This window comes from Alexandromys fortis, unplaced genomic scaffold (genome assembly GCF_014885135.2).
Source record: "Alexandromys fortis isolate MF-2015 unplaced genomic scaffold, M_Fortis_MF-2015_v1.1 scaffold_3, whole genome shotgun sequence".
NCBI lineage: Eukaryota > Metazoa > Chordata > Mammalia > Rodentia > Cricetidae > Alexandromys > Alexandromys fortis.
In genome coordinates this window covers 29,305,436-29,321,089 of record NW_026067909.1, presented here as the reverse complement: position 1 = coordinate 29,321,089, position 15,654 = coordinate 29,305,436, and the positions used below count along the sequence as shown (strand labels likewise).

General features: G+C 49.3%; 1 protein-coding gene across 6 annotated transcripts in view; it reads left to right on the top strand.

Annotated features, from left to right (window-relative positions):
• The window catches only part of Arhgef7 (Rho guanine nucleotide exchange factor 7), a 103,594-nt gene extending 89,003 nt beyond the window's left edge, over positions 1 to 14,591 (top strand). For 4 of the 6 annotated variants that reach the window (XM_050136910.1, XM_050136912.1, XM_050136911.1 and 1 more), the window contains 4 exons: positions 1,489 to 1,578; positions 11,035 to 11,134; positions 11,380 to 11,434; positions 12,580 to 14,591. In XM_050136910.1, the coding sequence (XP_049992867.1) occupies positions 1,489 to 1,578; positions 11,035 to 11,134; positions 11,380 to 11,434; positions 12,580 to 12,702 (368 nt within the window). In that variant the 3' untranslated portion in view covers positions 12,703 to 14,591. Of the gene's footprint in view, positions 1 to 1,488; positions 1,579 to 4,402; positions 4,580 to 6,659; positions 6,718 to 11,034; positions 11,135 to 11,379; positions 11,435 to 12,579 lie in introns of those variants that run through there. The other 2 variants (XM_050136914.1, XR_007590820.1) reach the window with 2 other exon arrangements.
• The last annotated feature ends 1,063 nt before the right edge of the window (positions 14,592 to 15,654 follow it).

The following is a 15,654-nucleotide window of genomic DNA, read 5'->3' as shown; positions in this document are numbered from 1 at the left end:
GGCTAGCTAACTGAAAGTCATCTGTGCTCAGAGCTCAGAGGAGACCCCACGGGTTAGGGATGACATGCCAGACCGAGGACAAGGGTTGAAGAAGTGTTACGTTAATGATCCCCACTCAGCACCGGGGCCTGACTGGTGCCCAGCAAACCTCAGTACTCTAAAGCTTCTGTAATTGGATACGCCGTGTTACCGTGGAGGACCAGGAGATTACAGTCTGTGAGAATCCACACTGAATGGCAGCAGAATATGGCTGCTGTGAGGGGAGCGACTGGATGGCTGAGGACATAGTGAGCCTGCCCTGTGCTCCTGACTTTAGGGATGCTCTCTCTACCTTAGTCGGTGTACATGTTTTTGCCCAGTGTGAACAGAGCAGTGGTCACAGCAGCCAGACAGCACGCCTGACTGAAGGTGGCTTCTGCTGCCCAGACAGAGGGAACAAAGCTTTTATTGCAGCCTCCTGTGTTCTTAAGTATTTACGCGTTTTCAAGGACTTTCAACTCTTAGGACTGCAACTCACTGTCTGGAAGTAAATGTTTGGTTTGCGTTATATACAGTTTACACCCTTACAATGTTGCTGAGAACTGGACATGGTGGTGCACACTTCTAATCCCAGTGCTCAGGAGACAGAGGCAGACACATCTCTGTAAGTTACATAGCAAGTTCTAGACCAGTCAAGGCTACATAGTGAGACCTTGTCTCAAATAAATACATACGTAAAAGTTACTGAGGCACAGTTATTTATAGCTATGAGAATATCAGCCTTCTATTCTGTTTTTTTATTAGAGTAGATGAACTTAACAACAAACAAAAGAAAACATAACTAAGGCCCTTAGGGCAGAGCCTGAAGAAGAGAAAAACTTAGCGAGAACAAACAGCTTTCTTCCGTGTGTCCCCCTCTCTGAGCACAGAGGTGATGCAGCTGTGGCTGCTCCCACTGCCTCCCTCCCGTGTTCTTCTGGCCTCTGCCTGGAGAGGAAGCTGGCTCCAGAGCACATTGAAGGCAGAGCTCTGAGGCACCTCTGCTCGGCATGGTGACTTTCCTACCATGTTAGTGTCTGCCTGGGAATTCCTGGGCCAGAAGGAATGTCCCTTTGAAGGCCTATGAACTAGTGCCTTTCTAGAAGTTTCCTGTCTTCACTCCTCACAGCTTTCCTTCTGCCCACACTGTATCAAGGCCCAGTCTATGAAACTTGGGGTGCTTGGCTCTGAGTCTCACTTCCTGTCTTCACGAGATTTGATGTCTTTACTGTCCAGTCTCGTGCTGTTTCCAGAGTATGGGTGGGGACTGCTTTTCTGAGGGGTCTAGAGCTCTGCAGAGCTGTGATGCCAACCCTTTGCAGTGGGCTAGTTTCCAGACCTTCAAAGCTCCATGTTGCACCTATTTGTAACTACTTGAAGAGTAGCCAGTGAGACAGTGAGGCTGGCATCTGCCCTGCCCAGCAGAGCTCTGGGGTGTGGAGTGGTGATGGCTCACGTGTCTCTGAACAGGCACTGCTGCTCTGGAAGAAGATGCGCAGATCCTGAAGGTCATCGAAGCTTACTGCACCAGCGCGAAGACCCGGCAGACTCTGAACTCAAGTGAGTGTCACTCTTCACCCTGGTGGGCACAGTCTACAGCAGCTGCTCCACAGACCTAGCTGCTCTTTGGAGGGAGGTTTCGGGGGCTTAGCAAGTGGCAGATCAGTATACCCAGGTGCTGTGTTTAGGTAGCATCCACTGTGGGCCTCCATCCTTTGTGAAGCTTTAATTAGACAGCTGCATGCAGAAGAAGTGAAGTTCCTTTGTTTCTTTTCTTTCCTTTTTTCTTTTTTTGTTTGTTTGTTTTGTTTTTAGAGACAGGGTTTCTCTATAGCGTTTGTAGCCTGTCTTGGAACTTGCTCTGTAGACCAGGCTGGCTTTGAACTCTCAGAGATCCGCCTGTCTCTGCCCCTTGAGTACTGAGATTGAAGGCCGTGTCCCACCACTGCCTGCCTGGCTATTTTTTTGCTCTTTGATGGTGTTGCTGGGCTTTTTTTTTTTTTAAAGCTTTTAAAAATAATCTAAAATTAAAATCAAGAGCGATATTTCTATCTTTTAAATTTTTATTTTGTTCTTATTTTTTTATTTTTTGATGTTTTTCGAGACAGGGTTTTTCTGTGTAGCGTTGGTGCCTGTCCTGGAACTAGCTCTTGTAAACCAGGCTGGCCTCGAACTCAAAGAGATACACTTGCTTTTGCCGCCTGGGGGCTGGGATTAAAGGCATGTGCCACCACCGCCCAGCTGTATTTAATTTCTTTAGCAGATTTCAGGTAGTTTCTTTTAACTCCCCACAGGTGGGATCTGCAGTGTGGCAGCATCCAGGGGCACTGCCAGACTCAGAGGCCACTGCCCTTTGAGGCAGGTGAAGCCTAGCAGTCACCTTTTCTCTTCGTCTTGGAACTGACTGCTTGGCATAGAAACCAGTGGCTGTGGATCCCCTGTCTTGCCCCTTCTCCATCTCAGGGTTTGGAGAGACCCCTTTTCAGCTCTTCTGAAAACACCTGCAGGGTGGCTCAGATTCATGTCTTGCCAGCCTTAATAAGACAGAAGGTAGGGAAGGGACTTTTCAGGCACTTGAGTTTTTGTTGAGTAGCCTGCTGCTGTGCCAGCCCGTGTGGCAGGCTGAGCATTCCAAGTGCAGGACTGCACTCTCGGCTGCAATTTATGGCATTATGGTCTTGCTAAGGGTCAGCGAGGTCTTTTTTTGTCCCTGCCATCTCTGGGAAAGAACCTATTGTAACTGATGAGTAGAGGAGAGCCATGGGAGGTTTGGGTACCCTAGCAAGCCGTGGGCTGTGTATTGGGATGGTTGAGTGGTAATTCACAAATAGAATTTTGTTGATTAAAGTGTTACATCTTCATAATTTGCAGTGATTGTGTTGTTATAGGCTAAAAACAAAGCCAGCAGTTTCATAGATTTCGGATTTGAGGTTTTACATTAGTCACCTCACTTTCAAATGCTTAAACTGAAATGGAAATTCCCAAGCTTATATGAACTTATGTATCCCAAGCTCAGATGTAAACGGCAGGTCTCTGAACTCCTGAATGTCACACAGGCCATATTCCCTCTGGGCAAAAGGCCTGAGATGAGCTGTGGCTTCCCGCCTCGGCTGCCTTAGTAGGGCAACCTGTAGTTTGTGCAGAGCCTTTCTTTTTTGCCTGGCCGACGCTCTGTACGTCCATTCTTTCCATGCAAGAAAAGCAGTGGTCACTGTGCTGAATTTGCTTTCTTTGATGTGCTATGTCCCAGCCTGCATCCTGGAGCCTCAGAAGTTACCGTCATACATGGCTACCGCCTGGCATCTAAGACACAGGATAGTTGCACAGGTTGTGCTGGACAGGTGACGTGTTTGATGAGAGCATTGGAAATGGGTTCATAGTGAACACACTTCCACACTAAATGCCTAGCAAAACATATTGAGATGGCTAATTCATATATTGTTACCTAAAGCTCCGTTCTGTTCAGCACATGTTTGGATGCCAAGAGGATGTTGCAAACAAAACACAGTTGGCATTGTTTCCCGTCTCAAAGAAGGAATGGAAATGGCCTTCACAGACTTGGGACGCAGCCTGCTTTGGCTGCTGAGGCTTACCTGTGCATTCTCCCTGCAGGAGCCCCATATAGCCTTGCATGCCCACCTAGCTGTTGACTAGCTCATGCTCACATTGCTAACCATGCATGGAGTTCTGCCCCGTTCTCTTGCTCCTGCCTCTTGTCACCTCCCTTTCCACATGGTGGCATTGCCAGTTTGTTTCATCTTCCTGATGGTAAAGAACCACATCAGGGCAGGTGACAGGGACCTACTCTGTCCCTTCTCTGCACTCAGACTTCAGTGCTGGGGCAGGTTGTAGACCGACACGGTAAGTTTAGGCTCCTGCTGCTAATGTATGTTGTCTTGGCAAAGATAAAAGAAATGACTCAAAAATCTGACGAAAGTTATTTCTATTTAGTGTAACATTTTCAGAATAGGGAATAATGCTTAGTTAAGCACACAATTAGTATATTTTTATAAATTATGTCCTAAATAAGACTGTTGATAGAATTGGTTAATTGACAATTGTTACAGAATCACATTTAGGACATGAATGTACTGGAGTTTTTAGCCAAGATATATAGGTATCTTTAAATGAAGCCTTTGAAGGAGAACTATGATGGGGCTTAATGAAGTGAGTGGTTGGGTTTGTTCTGAGGGTTGTGCTAAGTTCATTGTAAAAACCCAGCAGTTAATAAGGAGAAACGAACATGTTGCCATTTTTTAACAATATTTTCTCTTTCCCTTCTCTTCCCATCACCTTTTGCTTTTGTTCCATGTTTGGTTGTGGCTCTTCCTGTCCGTCCTCCTCACCCCTCTGCCTGTCGCACCTGTCACTTCATCCGTCTTAGCATGGCAAGGCACTGACCTGATGCATAATCACGTCTTGGCTGATGACGACCAATCAAGTCTAGACTCCTTGGGTCGTCGCAGTAGCCTTTCTCGTTTGGAGCCCTCAGACCTCTCGGAAGACTCTGAGTATGACAGTATATGGACAGCCCATAGTTACAGAATGGGTTCTGCATCCCGTAAGAGCTGCTGCTCATATATCTCTCACCAGAACTAACGCACTGAGCCTTTCTTAACAATGCTTGTACCGCAGCCTGCTTTTCTTAGACGTTTCTTGCTGTTCCTTGTCTCTCTTATGTGATATTTTAACAACTCTGGAGAGTGTCTTGGTATTTCCCATTGTACCTAGTGGAGGCTCAACTGCTGCCTGTTGGAGGGAGGTGGTGGGTCCAATGAGTCTGTACCTGAGGGCCTTTCCCATTAGGGAGTGTTTTATACAAGTCCCAGAAGTTTTGGTTTTTTTAATTCTCCATGTAACAACTGTTTGGCTTCCTTTTGGATACAGCCGTATGGACACTTTCCTAGTTTATGCAGCCGCATAGGTTTGCGTCCAAGTGCCACAGTGGAGGAGTCTCTAGCCTTATACATAGGAGTCGAATTAGTTTTTTTGTATAATGCACTTGACCAAGTAGCTGTGGAGAGATTGAGAAGAGTGTCTGTAACCAAACCACTGAGTCCGCTGATAGCTGCCTTGGTGATGGTGCAGAACGCTGCATGGACTCTGTGCCTGGCAGATGCACACCAGGGCTGGCGCCATTGGGTGTTGAGAGCAGAGTCTGGGATCTGTCTCCACCCACTGTTCTGTGCCTTTCCCGTGTGCATGGCTGTGAGGTGAGAGCTCTCCTTGTAAAGGTGAGTTCACCACCACGGCTGAGACATCCGCTTACCATCACACACCACCATTCCCTCAACTGCAGTAGTCGCTAGTACGAGGCACTGTCCAGTCTGCATTCGGAGGCAAAAGCTGTGGTCTCAGCCGGTGCAGCTCAGCTGCATTCAGAGGGTGCTTGGTTGAGTGCTTGGCTTGGCCACAGCCTGACTGCCCCACGTCCGGACTTGTGCTGTCTGTGAGAGCCATGAGCACCTTGTTACTCTGAACACCAGCTGCAGTGAAGCTCCGTTTCTAGCAGCCCCCTAGGTCACCTTGTACTTGATGACAGTGCAGCCTCAAGGACTGAGTAGGTCCCCCACACGCTGGCCTGGAAGGCACCCCATAGCCCCCTGGGGTTTGTTGTAAGGAGTTTTCACTGGCACTGAGAAAGACTGAATGACATCACGTTCAGTTGTAGCAGCAGACCACATCTGGCCATTGCTTAAGGGGCAGCACTGTCTTCACAGTGCTCCTTGACATCTGCTTCAAAAACAGCGCCCCATCTTCATGGGGTGGAGTTCTAGTGATCATGACCTCTGATCCCTAGCCCTCCTTGCCTCGCCCATGTATACAGTATTGTGTGCCCTTTGCTCCCTTTCCTGGGAGCTGGGTCCTGCTGCTGCTAATGGAGGAGCGTGTGCATGGCAGGAGGGGCAGCCTGGAGTTGCTGGGGCAGCACAGCTCCCCACACCAAGTCTGTCTGTTCAGTGGCCACAAAGCTGCTTATGCTCCGTGAGAGTTGGGACTTGCACAAGAAAGTCTAGGAGCGAGCTTTTTAAAACTTACAACCAGTGTTAATTTCCAGTAGAAAGGAGGTTTGCATAGATCCAGATAGCAAAAGGGATTTTTGAAAAACAAAATCTGAAACGTCAGTATTTATTCGATTTCACACAGTGACAGAAACAGCTTTGCTGTCACAGCCCACTCTGTGGCTGTCTTTGCTGATCTGCCTCAGGCTGCCTGCCCCTGCCTTACCTTAGCATGGTTTGCCTGTCATAAGCTGTGTGATACAACAGGGGGGCACAGCTGTACTTGAGGTTTTCTCTTGTCACCAAGTGAAGTGACACTGGCTGTCACTGTCGGGATTGATGAGCAAAGTTCTCATGGTTTGCCCTCCATCTTTTCTTACCGGTCAGAGCCATTTGGGCGGGGTTGGTTTTTTGTTTTGTTTTTTTTGCTAAGCCAATGCTGTGGAACTACAGCCTGAACTATTCTTTGCATTTGTTTTTGAGTGTCTGACCCTGGTTTTGTGCCCTGGTTAGAAGTTTGTTAGTGCCACAGGCACAGGAGATGGTCCTCATGTGGCAGAGGGACACAGCGTTGGAGGGGCCATTGTTTCCTCGTTTGTGGGACTGTAGTCATGCTGATAGTATTTAACGTTTCTGCAGCTCTGTAAAGCCGTGTACAGTGAGTGTGCTCATGGAAGAATGCAGACTGAGCGAGAAGGTAGGTCCAAGCCATCCCGGGCCTCTGCAGGTGGCCCAGCAGTGTTCCTGTCTCACTGATCCTCGCCACAAGTCTTTACTAAACTACATTAATTCTGTGTTTGGCCTAACATTGCCGAAACACAATAATGTGTATATAGTGGTATAAGATCCTGGGGAAGTCCGTATATTGTGCTCTTTACCTGTGAATGGGAAAAGCCATTTTAGTACAAGACTCCCATTTGAAAACTCACTTGGATGTATATCTGAATGTTACATTGTATTGTACAGTATGCTTATTGTCTGTGGTTGCTTATGGCAATGAAGTGTCTGTTTTATATTTAAAAAAAGACATCTGTTCTGTACAGTTGAAATAAATTTTGCATTTGCTAGCCCTTGGCTTTTATATTTGTTACATGGGGGAGGGGAATAGCCTAGTTTGAAGCTGAGTGTGCAATGGCCCATTCTCCCAAGCTGGCATCTTCCATAGGCATGCCTTCTGTCTGCTGTGGTAGAGGACTGGAGCTTTCTTAGGTGGGATGTGTTCTCAATAGCACAAGGCAGGGTCTCTCTGTGCAGCCCAGGCTGGCCTGGATCTCACACAGCTCCACCCACTTCTTCCTCCCTAGAAGGGAGGAGCCAAAGGGTACGCTTCCAGGCCCAGCTGTTTTCTTCCTGTGTCCCTGTTCTGGCAAAGCTTGTCCTCAGAAGCAGCATGCCCTTCTCACAGGTGAAAAGCAGCTCAGCTTTGAAGTCCTTCATTTTGTGAAGTGCATGCCTAGTTCAGAAGAGAGAGTCATTCCTGGCGAAAGCTCTTCCCTTCCTAGCATGGAAAAAGATAATCCAAATCTCAGACCCATAGAGTGCAGCCCATGTGATTTGAATGCCACTGAAGAGACCTCTAAGAACAATGCTTTGTTTCATCCTCAGGGAGAGCCAGTTGAGTATAAATGATGCAGGAGCATGCCACAGTGTGTCAGGCACTGGCCAGATGGCTGATGCTCTTTGGAGACAGACAGACTTAGTCATTGCTTTGAGTGCAGGCAAACACACAGTGTACGTGTCCACATACTTACCTCACACGGCATGAGTCACACAGCTGTAGTTCCGCATGGTCCCTGGCATAAGGAGTGCCCTGGGGTGATTCTTGGCTATGCATCCTAGGCACCGTCTACTCTGAGTTGGATTCCTTGGTTAGATATGTGTTTCTCAATCGAGGCCCATAGCATGGTGGTCTTCAGCAATGCACGGCGGGATTCAGAGACCACTAGCATTTGACTCCCGTGTTTCTTTCTGTTGCTGTGAGCATGTTCCCAGTCTTGAGTCACATCTGTGAGTGAGTGAGTGTTGCCATAGGGCATAGAGCCTGCTGGCACCCCCAGCATGCCAATGTCCTCAAAGAGCGACCTTGTAGAATTCTTCCTCAGAGGACTTGAGGTTTGTTCTAGAGGTTGGGGCTGACTGTAAATTGTTCTCTGTTATCCGTGTGGTTTACTCCACTTGCACATGGAAATCCTAACAGTAAGGGCAAAGTGGTAGTTTTTGAGGGGCTTCTCACATTGTTAGCCATAAACCTCACAAAGGTCTGCCGCTTGGATGAGGCGCTTTGGGTGGCCTGACAGAGTGAATCCGGCCTCCCCCAAACCCGCAGTGTTCTAGAAGTGCACCGTGAGCCTTCTTTCAGGGAATGGCCATGGCAGATCCTGACTCCCATCTCCCCAGAGACCACAGCTTACAAAACACAGCTCTCAGCTGTGCAGGGCCCTCACCGTGCACTGATGGCTTGACATTCCTCTGATGGGATTTTAAGTGCTAGACTGTTCTCTGGTTCTATGGTTACAGGATTTTCTGAGTTAGGTATTCGAGAAAAAGTATGCTGTGATGCCACTAAGAATGTTTCCGATATAATGTGTTAAGTAGTGTATTTTAGGAAACTTAAAATTCTTAGAATAATTACTAACATATAAACGTGGCTGTGCTGGCTTCCTTGTTTTGTTGAGAGGCTACGTGGTGGGCTGGCAGGGGTCTGTCTGACACAGGCAGATTACCAGCCCCCTGCCTGTGTCAAAGCTGGAGCGGCTGGTACCTCCTACCAGGAACACGGCCAGAGACTTAGACTTGGGGCAAATTCTTGGGTGTCTGTGCACAGCAGTTGTACATCCTAGATCTGTCAGGTGTCTCCAGCTGACAGCTGGAGCCATGACATGTTAGTCCCTCAAATCCATTGTTACGTAGTGGAACTGGGGGCTTGTACTTAGGACTTTGTTGGTAGGAGCTGCCTGTCAGACCTTGTGCCTTTAAGAGCAGCTCTGTAGAGAAGGCTGCCCTTCCATGATCTGGTGTGGGTGTCATGGTTTCTCCTTGCTTTGTAGAGGCATCTTTGTGTCACTTACACAGTCTGGACGCTTTAACGCTAGAAACAGATTGTTCAGTGAGAAGAGAGTAAAGAACTGAAGGCAGGTGTGTTGACTGCTGCTTGACTTGGTTCTAAAGCCTCAGTTCTCACCTGCTGGTCCTTTTCAGGCCTCTTGAATTTAATGTGACAGAGCAGTCACCAAGGCTTCTTAATTTGGTGCTGATTCAGTCACCGGCTATCAGCAAGGATACTTGGCTGCTGATACCAGAGGGGAACCTGCGGAGCTAACCAAGTACTGTTCCTGGCTGCCGTTCTTCACCAAGTAGCGTGGGTCCAGCTGCTCAAACACCTGAATTGCTGGGATCCTTGTTTTTCTTGGCACAGGGAGCATGCACTTGTCACCTGCCTTCCTGTGGTAGGCACAGGTGCACACACGCCTGGCGCCTTCTCTCATATTTCCCCAAGTGACCTCTCTGCTCAACAGGAAAGGAGCCTGAGTGGGCTCCTGCTGTATCAAGGAGGCGTCCAGAAGGGACGTCTGCCTGTCAGTGGACTCCTCTAAGAGTGGGATGGCCATCTCTGGGGTAATCTTTTACACAGTGGCCTGTGAGTGTACTCAGAGCGCATAGGATGTTGACAGCCTTCCAGCTACTCACATGGGACCCCAGGCTGGGCTGCCTCACCATACTCTGGCCGCTTCTCTGCTGGAGAATTATGCTGCGTGACAGAGCTGGCTGCATTGCCGCCCCTGAGCTCCCTGTCATCCTGCACTTGACCCAGCACCTTCCAGTGCAACAGACTTGGAGATACACAGAAGATGGCCTAGGGAGATAGACCCGAGGCCACAGTCTTCCAGGCCCCGTAGTTGCCCTGGTGGATGGCTAGCTCAACTTGTAAGTCACAGCTTAGACAGCAGTGGGTCACCTTGATTTGTTGAGAGAAGCACAGGCTTGGGTTAAATTGCCCGCAAAGCTGCTCTTCACGGTGCCGCCTCTCAAACACTGTTCTAGGGTTTCCATGCCAACAAGGGTGCATAAGAGTGCTCCTTGAAATCCGATGTGCTTTCAGGAAGACACACAAAGGGCACCCCGGAAACACAAAAGCAAATTAACCCCGTTTCCACAGTCAGCCATCTTGCCTCACGCTATGTGCTCTCCTCAGAAGCGTGAGCAGACAAGCCCAGCCGTGAGCAGGTGCACCTGTTGCACAGCAGAACCCACCCGTCCTCCAGTTGCATCTGGTGGTGTTGCTCCAAAGCCAGTGATCACAACCACGTTGTATAATCCTCCTTCCCGGTACCTACCCTTTGAAGGCCAGTGTCTGTTGCACAGTACGTGTCACATGAGGTGGTCACCGGTCAGCGTGTGTGCCAGGGCCATGTGCCTCTGGTGCTGTGGGCAGTGCACTCCTTCGCACTCAAAGCCATGTATGTCTCACTGTGACCAGACAATAAATGCCACTTCTTCTAAACTATGTGTTACAGTGTTACAGTTTTATGAACATTGCTGTTTATGTAGTCTTTTCTCGATGTTTGGGTTGTTAATTTTTAGCCCTTAACACTGAGTTACCTCTCCAGACCTTAAACTTTTTGTAATTTCTAGAGTTTTTTATTTATGAGCCAAGAATTACGCATTCTTTGCTGGTCTGGTCTTTTCCAGTGGTGCTGGAATGATAGCGTGGTTTAAATTTTGGTTGTGTATTGAGTGTGGTGTGGTCAGACCTGTAGTGTACTTGCTGTTAGAGATTTCTGTAGTTAAGAGTTTAATAAGTTGCAAAAGAGTATTTTTACATTTTTTTTTGGTTGCTGTTTTCTTTCCTCTGTAATGCTTTGGTTGGCCACACCCAACAGACAGCTGGAGAAAACCAGTCAAAGATTTTAATGTGTAGCCACTGGCCTTGGGTGTCTAAGTGGTAGGGGTAAAGTAGATGCCCTTCCTTGGTCCTGCCACGGTACTCACATGGGGCTTTCCTTTTTAATGACAGGTTCACGTAAGGAATCTGCACCACAAGTGTTGCTTCCAGAAGAAGAAAAAATTATAGTCGAAGAAATCAAAAGCAACGGGCAGACGGTGATAGAGGAAAAGTAAGAGTTTTCTTTCTGTATGACTGGCTCCCCCTGCTCCCCTTGGTGGTGCAGCCTGAACTCTGCTTCAGGCTGGCTGCGCCCTCACTGATGGGGGATGGCCGGGCGGGCTGCTCTGAGGTTAGGAATTAAGCTCTCTCAGTAGGCAGAGCTCGGCTCGCTGCTGCTCAGGGTAGCCCTGGGGGTCCTGCCAGCTTGTGCATCCTTGACATACCACTTTCCTGTGCTTACTCTCTCCTGTCCAGGAGCCTTGTGGACACGGTGTACGCACTGAAGGACGAAGTCCAAGAGTTAAGACAGGTATGCCAACCAGGTTTTAGTTTTAGTCAGGTTTGTTTTTGTTTTGTTTTAATGGGAGAAAAAAGGAAAATATTGTTTTAAAAATAAAATCCATTGAAGAGTAAAAGGAAACAACAAGGCCACCAGCTTCACTTCAGAGTGGCAGGCAGGGGCTCGAGATGACTCGGGTTAAGAGCACTTATTCTTCCTGAGGTTCCAAGTTCAATTTCCAGAATCCGCATGGCAGCTCAACCCTCGGTTAACTCCAGTCCTATCTGATGCTTTCTTCTGGCCTCTTTGGGTATTGCATCCACACGATGCACAGACATACATTCAGGAAGAGACACTCATGCACATAGAGCAAAACAAATCTAAAAGCTGGAAGAATTCTCTAAGTCATCATGTAAAAATGCAAGAGTGACAGGCCAGGAGATACTTGTTTCTGTGGTACTCTTTGGATGTGAGCCACCTCAGCGTGTGCTGGAGTAATCTATGGTATTGTCCATCACACTACCCTGATGGTTGCCGCTGGCTACTTGGCTTCAAAAATCTGGGACAGCAGGACAGTGGTGCCTAGCCCATTGTGTGTGTGACCCTATGGTGTTTGGTTTTGTTTTTCTTTCAAGTTGTATTTTATTATTTATTGTGTGTGGGGAGGGGTGGGGCACATGCCATGGCATATGTGTGGAGGTCAGAGAGCAGCTGTGTGGAGAGGGTTCTCTTCTTCCTCCTATATAGAGGTTCTGGGGATCAGACTCAGATTGTCCGTCTTGGATTGCAAGCGCTGACACCTGCTGAACCGTTGTGTGATGTATCTGAGCAGCTGGTGGGCAGGTTTGAAGAAGGGGGTGCAACACAGGCACTTTATAGGGACAGGGCAGGACTGTCCTGAGGGTGTTGGAGGTGGCACACTTTCCTTCCTTCCTGACTTGGTCCTTCGGGTGCCCTTGTTGCCCTTTGCAGTTGACTGGGTAAGGGACTTAGCCCGTTTTACCAAGTTGTCTTGTTGAGGAGTGTAAGTGGAGACTGCCCAGCCTACCGTGGTGTACGTTCATGGCTTGGCTCTGTTGGCCCGTCCCTTCCAACCTGGCTACCTGGGGATGCAGCTTATGAAGGTACTTTCGGTGCCGAGGCAGTGACCCTGCTGTCATCTGCTCGCCTTGCAGGATAACAAGAAGATGAAGAAATCCTTAGAGGAGGAGCAGAGGGCCCGCAAGGACCTGGAGAAGCTGGTGAGGAAGGTTCTAAAGAACATGAACGACCCTGCTTGGGACGAGACCAATCTCTAGGCCGACCTCACTCTCACAGGCCGAAGACCAGCAGTTCCCAGACAAGGCTGGGGTCTTTGGCCCAAGCACAGTGACATTCAGGACTAAGGCAGGTGGTCTTCACCAGGCTTTGGCTGATGTAACTACAAGTGAGTTACAGACACTAAGGCCTGGACTGAGCATATGTCTGCCGACTTTTCCATGCAGTGACTGACCAGAGTCCTCGGGCTTTTGGACTGCAGTTGAATCTGTAATAGCATACCTATGTACTTGTTGTAAATACTGATCTTTGAACGCATACCTGCGATGTGACCGGGCTAACCCTCTTGCTAGGATTTCCTTCTCAGCCTTTCTGGCCACAGGGATTTGAAATTGTGTTCACGAAGTGTTGGGAGCAAGGTGAAGCAATAGATACCTGGGTGACTGACTTGTTCCACGCGGTGCAGGCTCCGTGGTACCATCAGGAGCACCCCCTTGGGCACAGTGATTTTTGTCACCGTCCTCTTCTTAACTGCAGTATTCCAGTCTCAGGCATGTGTCTGTGCCCAAGGAGTCATGGATTCTAGGAAGGTGACGTTGCTATCTGCCTGTGACGCTTGTTCCTGCTGCCCTGTCCTAGCTGGGCTCTCAGTCACAGGAATGCGTCACAAGTGTGGAGAAGTGGCCCTCCCCCGAGAGAACTAGACCATGTATATAGATGTGTTATTTATTCCATGTTCTCCAGCCGGTGCTGCCGGGCAGGTTTGACTGCAGGCTGTCGTCAGCCATGAGCTCTGCTTTGGCTGCAGTCGGCGCTGCCCAGGCCACTGAAAGCCCCCCTTTCCCCTTGAACAAGAATAAAGCAATACATAGCCGCAGTTGAGCTGCACAGTGAAAGCCCCATAGGACTGTGCCCTGCTGTGCCCTGCCGTGCCCATGCCCTACTCTGTTGCCTCCCTGGGCCCAGGCAGGCCCTGGAAGGCAGGTGGTCTGGACTAGAAGCCCTGTTTTCTGTGTGACCAGGGTTTGGCAATAGTGACAGTGATCTCAGGAGCTTAGCTGTCTGCTGCTTTCCTCCAAAGAGGTTGTTTGGAAGCCAGTGGGACTTTGCTGTAGAAAGGTGTTGGGTAGCAGTGTGGCTGCAGGTGCTTCAGCACCGTCTCCCCCCACTCCCATCCCGTGTGGACCCGGCCCCTCGCCCCTCCTGTTTCTGAGCAGGCGCTGAGAGGCCCTTTGTGTCTCTTCTCCCTCCACACTCTGACTGGGTCCACCCAGCCTCACTCAGACCATTTTATCGTATAGGCTGAGTGAGAGAAGCTGAGGTGCTCTCGTTCTTTTTGGTAAGCCCTGTTTCCCAAGCACTCTGCTGACGCAAAAGACACTGCAGCAAAAGACAGTGTTGCTGTCACAGGAGATCTTAACTCAGGAACCATGCTCCTTGCATCTCTCACTGCTGGGGACAGGTGTCCGGGCTTGCGGTGCAGCTCCTCCGCCAAGAGTAAGCGAAGACCATATCTGCCACTGGCCTCACCACCACTGAGGTCGCCGTCCATGCCCCAGGACAGTTTCTTACAGACCTGCCTTAATGATGCACTTGGAGTATTCCATGAGTATTCATGTCCCTAACATCCCTACCCCAGACAGGGTGGCTGCAGGGTACGTGTGGGCGCACGTTTTCTTTCTGTGGATCCAGCGTCTTCCAGGCTCTCCAGGGAGCGAGAATCTGTATCCAAGAGCAGTTCTTTTTAAAATCTGACCCTGTTGTAAACACCCATTTCTCTTTCCTCGAGTCTCTTCGGGTGGGACTTTGGTACCAGCAACCCAGGGCACCATTCACAACTGTTACTCCTCCGTGTCTCTAAGGGGTGCGGGGGATGAAGCCATTTTCTACCCTGTAGATGTGAAGCACTTTCCGTTCTGAACCATGTTGCGATGTAGCAGCCTCTGAAGCTCCACTGTTCTCTCCATCAGCTGTCCTCACCCACCCGTGTGCTCCTCATGCCAATCCCCTACTTCCCTGGGGTGTCCAGGGCATCCAGACACTACAGGAAACCCGGTGTTGCAGACAGCTCCGGCGTTGACTGCTGCAGTGCGTGTGCTATCCCCTTGGAATTATTAAACTCCCTATTTTTCTTATCTCATAAAACGTGTCACTTTATCTTCTTTGACATACTGTGTGTGCACGCGTGTGCGCGTGTCTTGATTGTTCAGGTTTGAAAATCCTGACGTGTTTTGTTTGAAGCAGGAAAACAATGTCCTTTTGAATTGATGCTGGGAACATTTGTGGATGGGAAGAGTAGGAAGAAGAGAGTTCTAGGAAAAGAAGTTGTAGTGTTAGCACTCCCCCCCCCCCCATCCATCATTGGAATAATAACTGGTGTTAGCACGTGGGCTGCTGGGTGGATCTGAACAGAAGGAAGTGACTGTCCCATTCTGTCAGAGCCTGCCTGACTCTTCAGACACCTCACCGGGAGGGTACCTGGTGAAGGTGCCCCTCTCTCTCTAGTCCAGGGGGTCGGAAGACACATTGAAGGCTCAGGGGGAGCTGCCAGATAGAATTAGAAAGCTGCACAGGTCACCTTTCTTTCAGAAGCCTAGTTCTCTCCCGTGGGAACTGAGCTCACCAGTGTTCAGGTACATTTCATTGGCTGGTGAAACACCAGAACCAAGGAAGTTCACAGAGCAAAGTGCTTAACTGGGCAGAGTGGAGCAGTGCTAATTGACCAGCCGAGAGCTCGTTTCTAACCGCAAGCTGGAGGCAGAGAGCTCCCTAGAAACTGCCCACCTTTGGAAACTTTGGAAAGCAAACAGCCTCTTCCACCAAGACACACCGCCTCACCCTTCTAAAACAGTTTCACCAACTGGGGGCCACATACTCAAACCTTTGAGCCTGTGGACCGTTTCATTCAGACCCACATACCTGGTTATCCCTGGAACTCAGACCGAAGGAATTCCTGCGGACAGTGGGTACAGATGTGGGCCAGACACCCACCC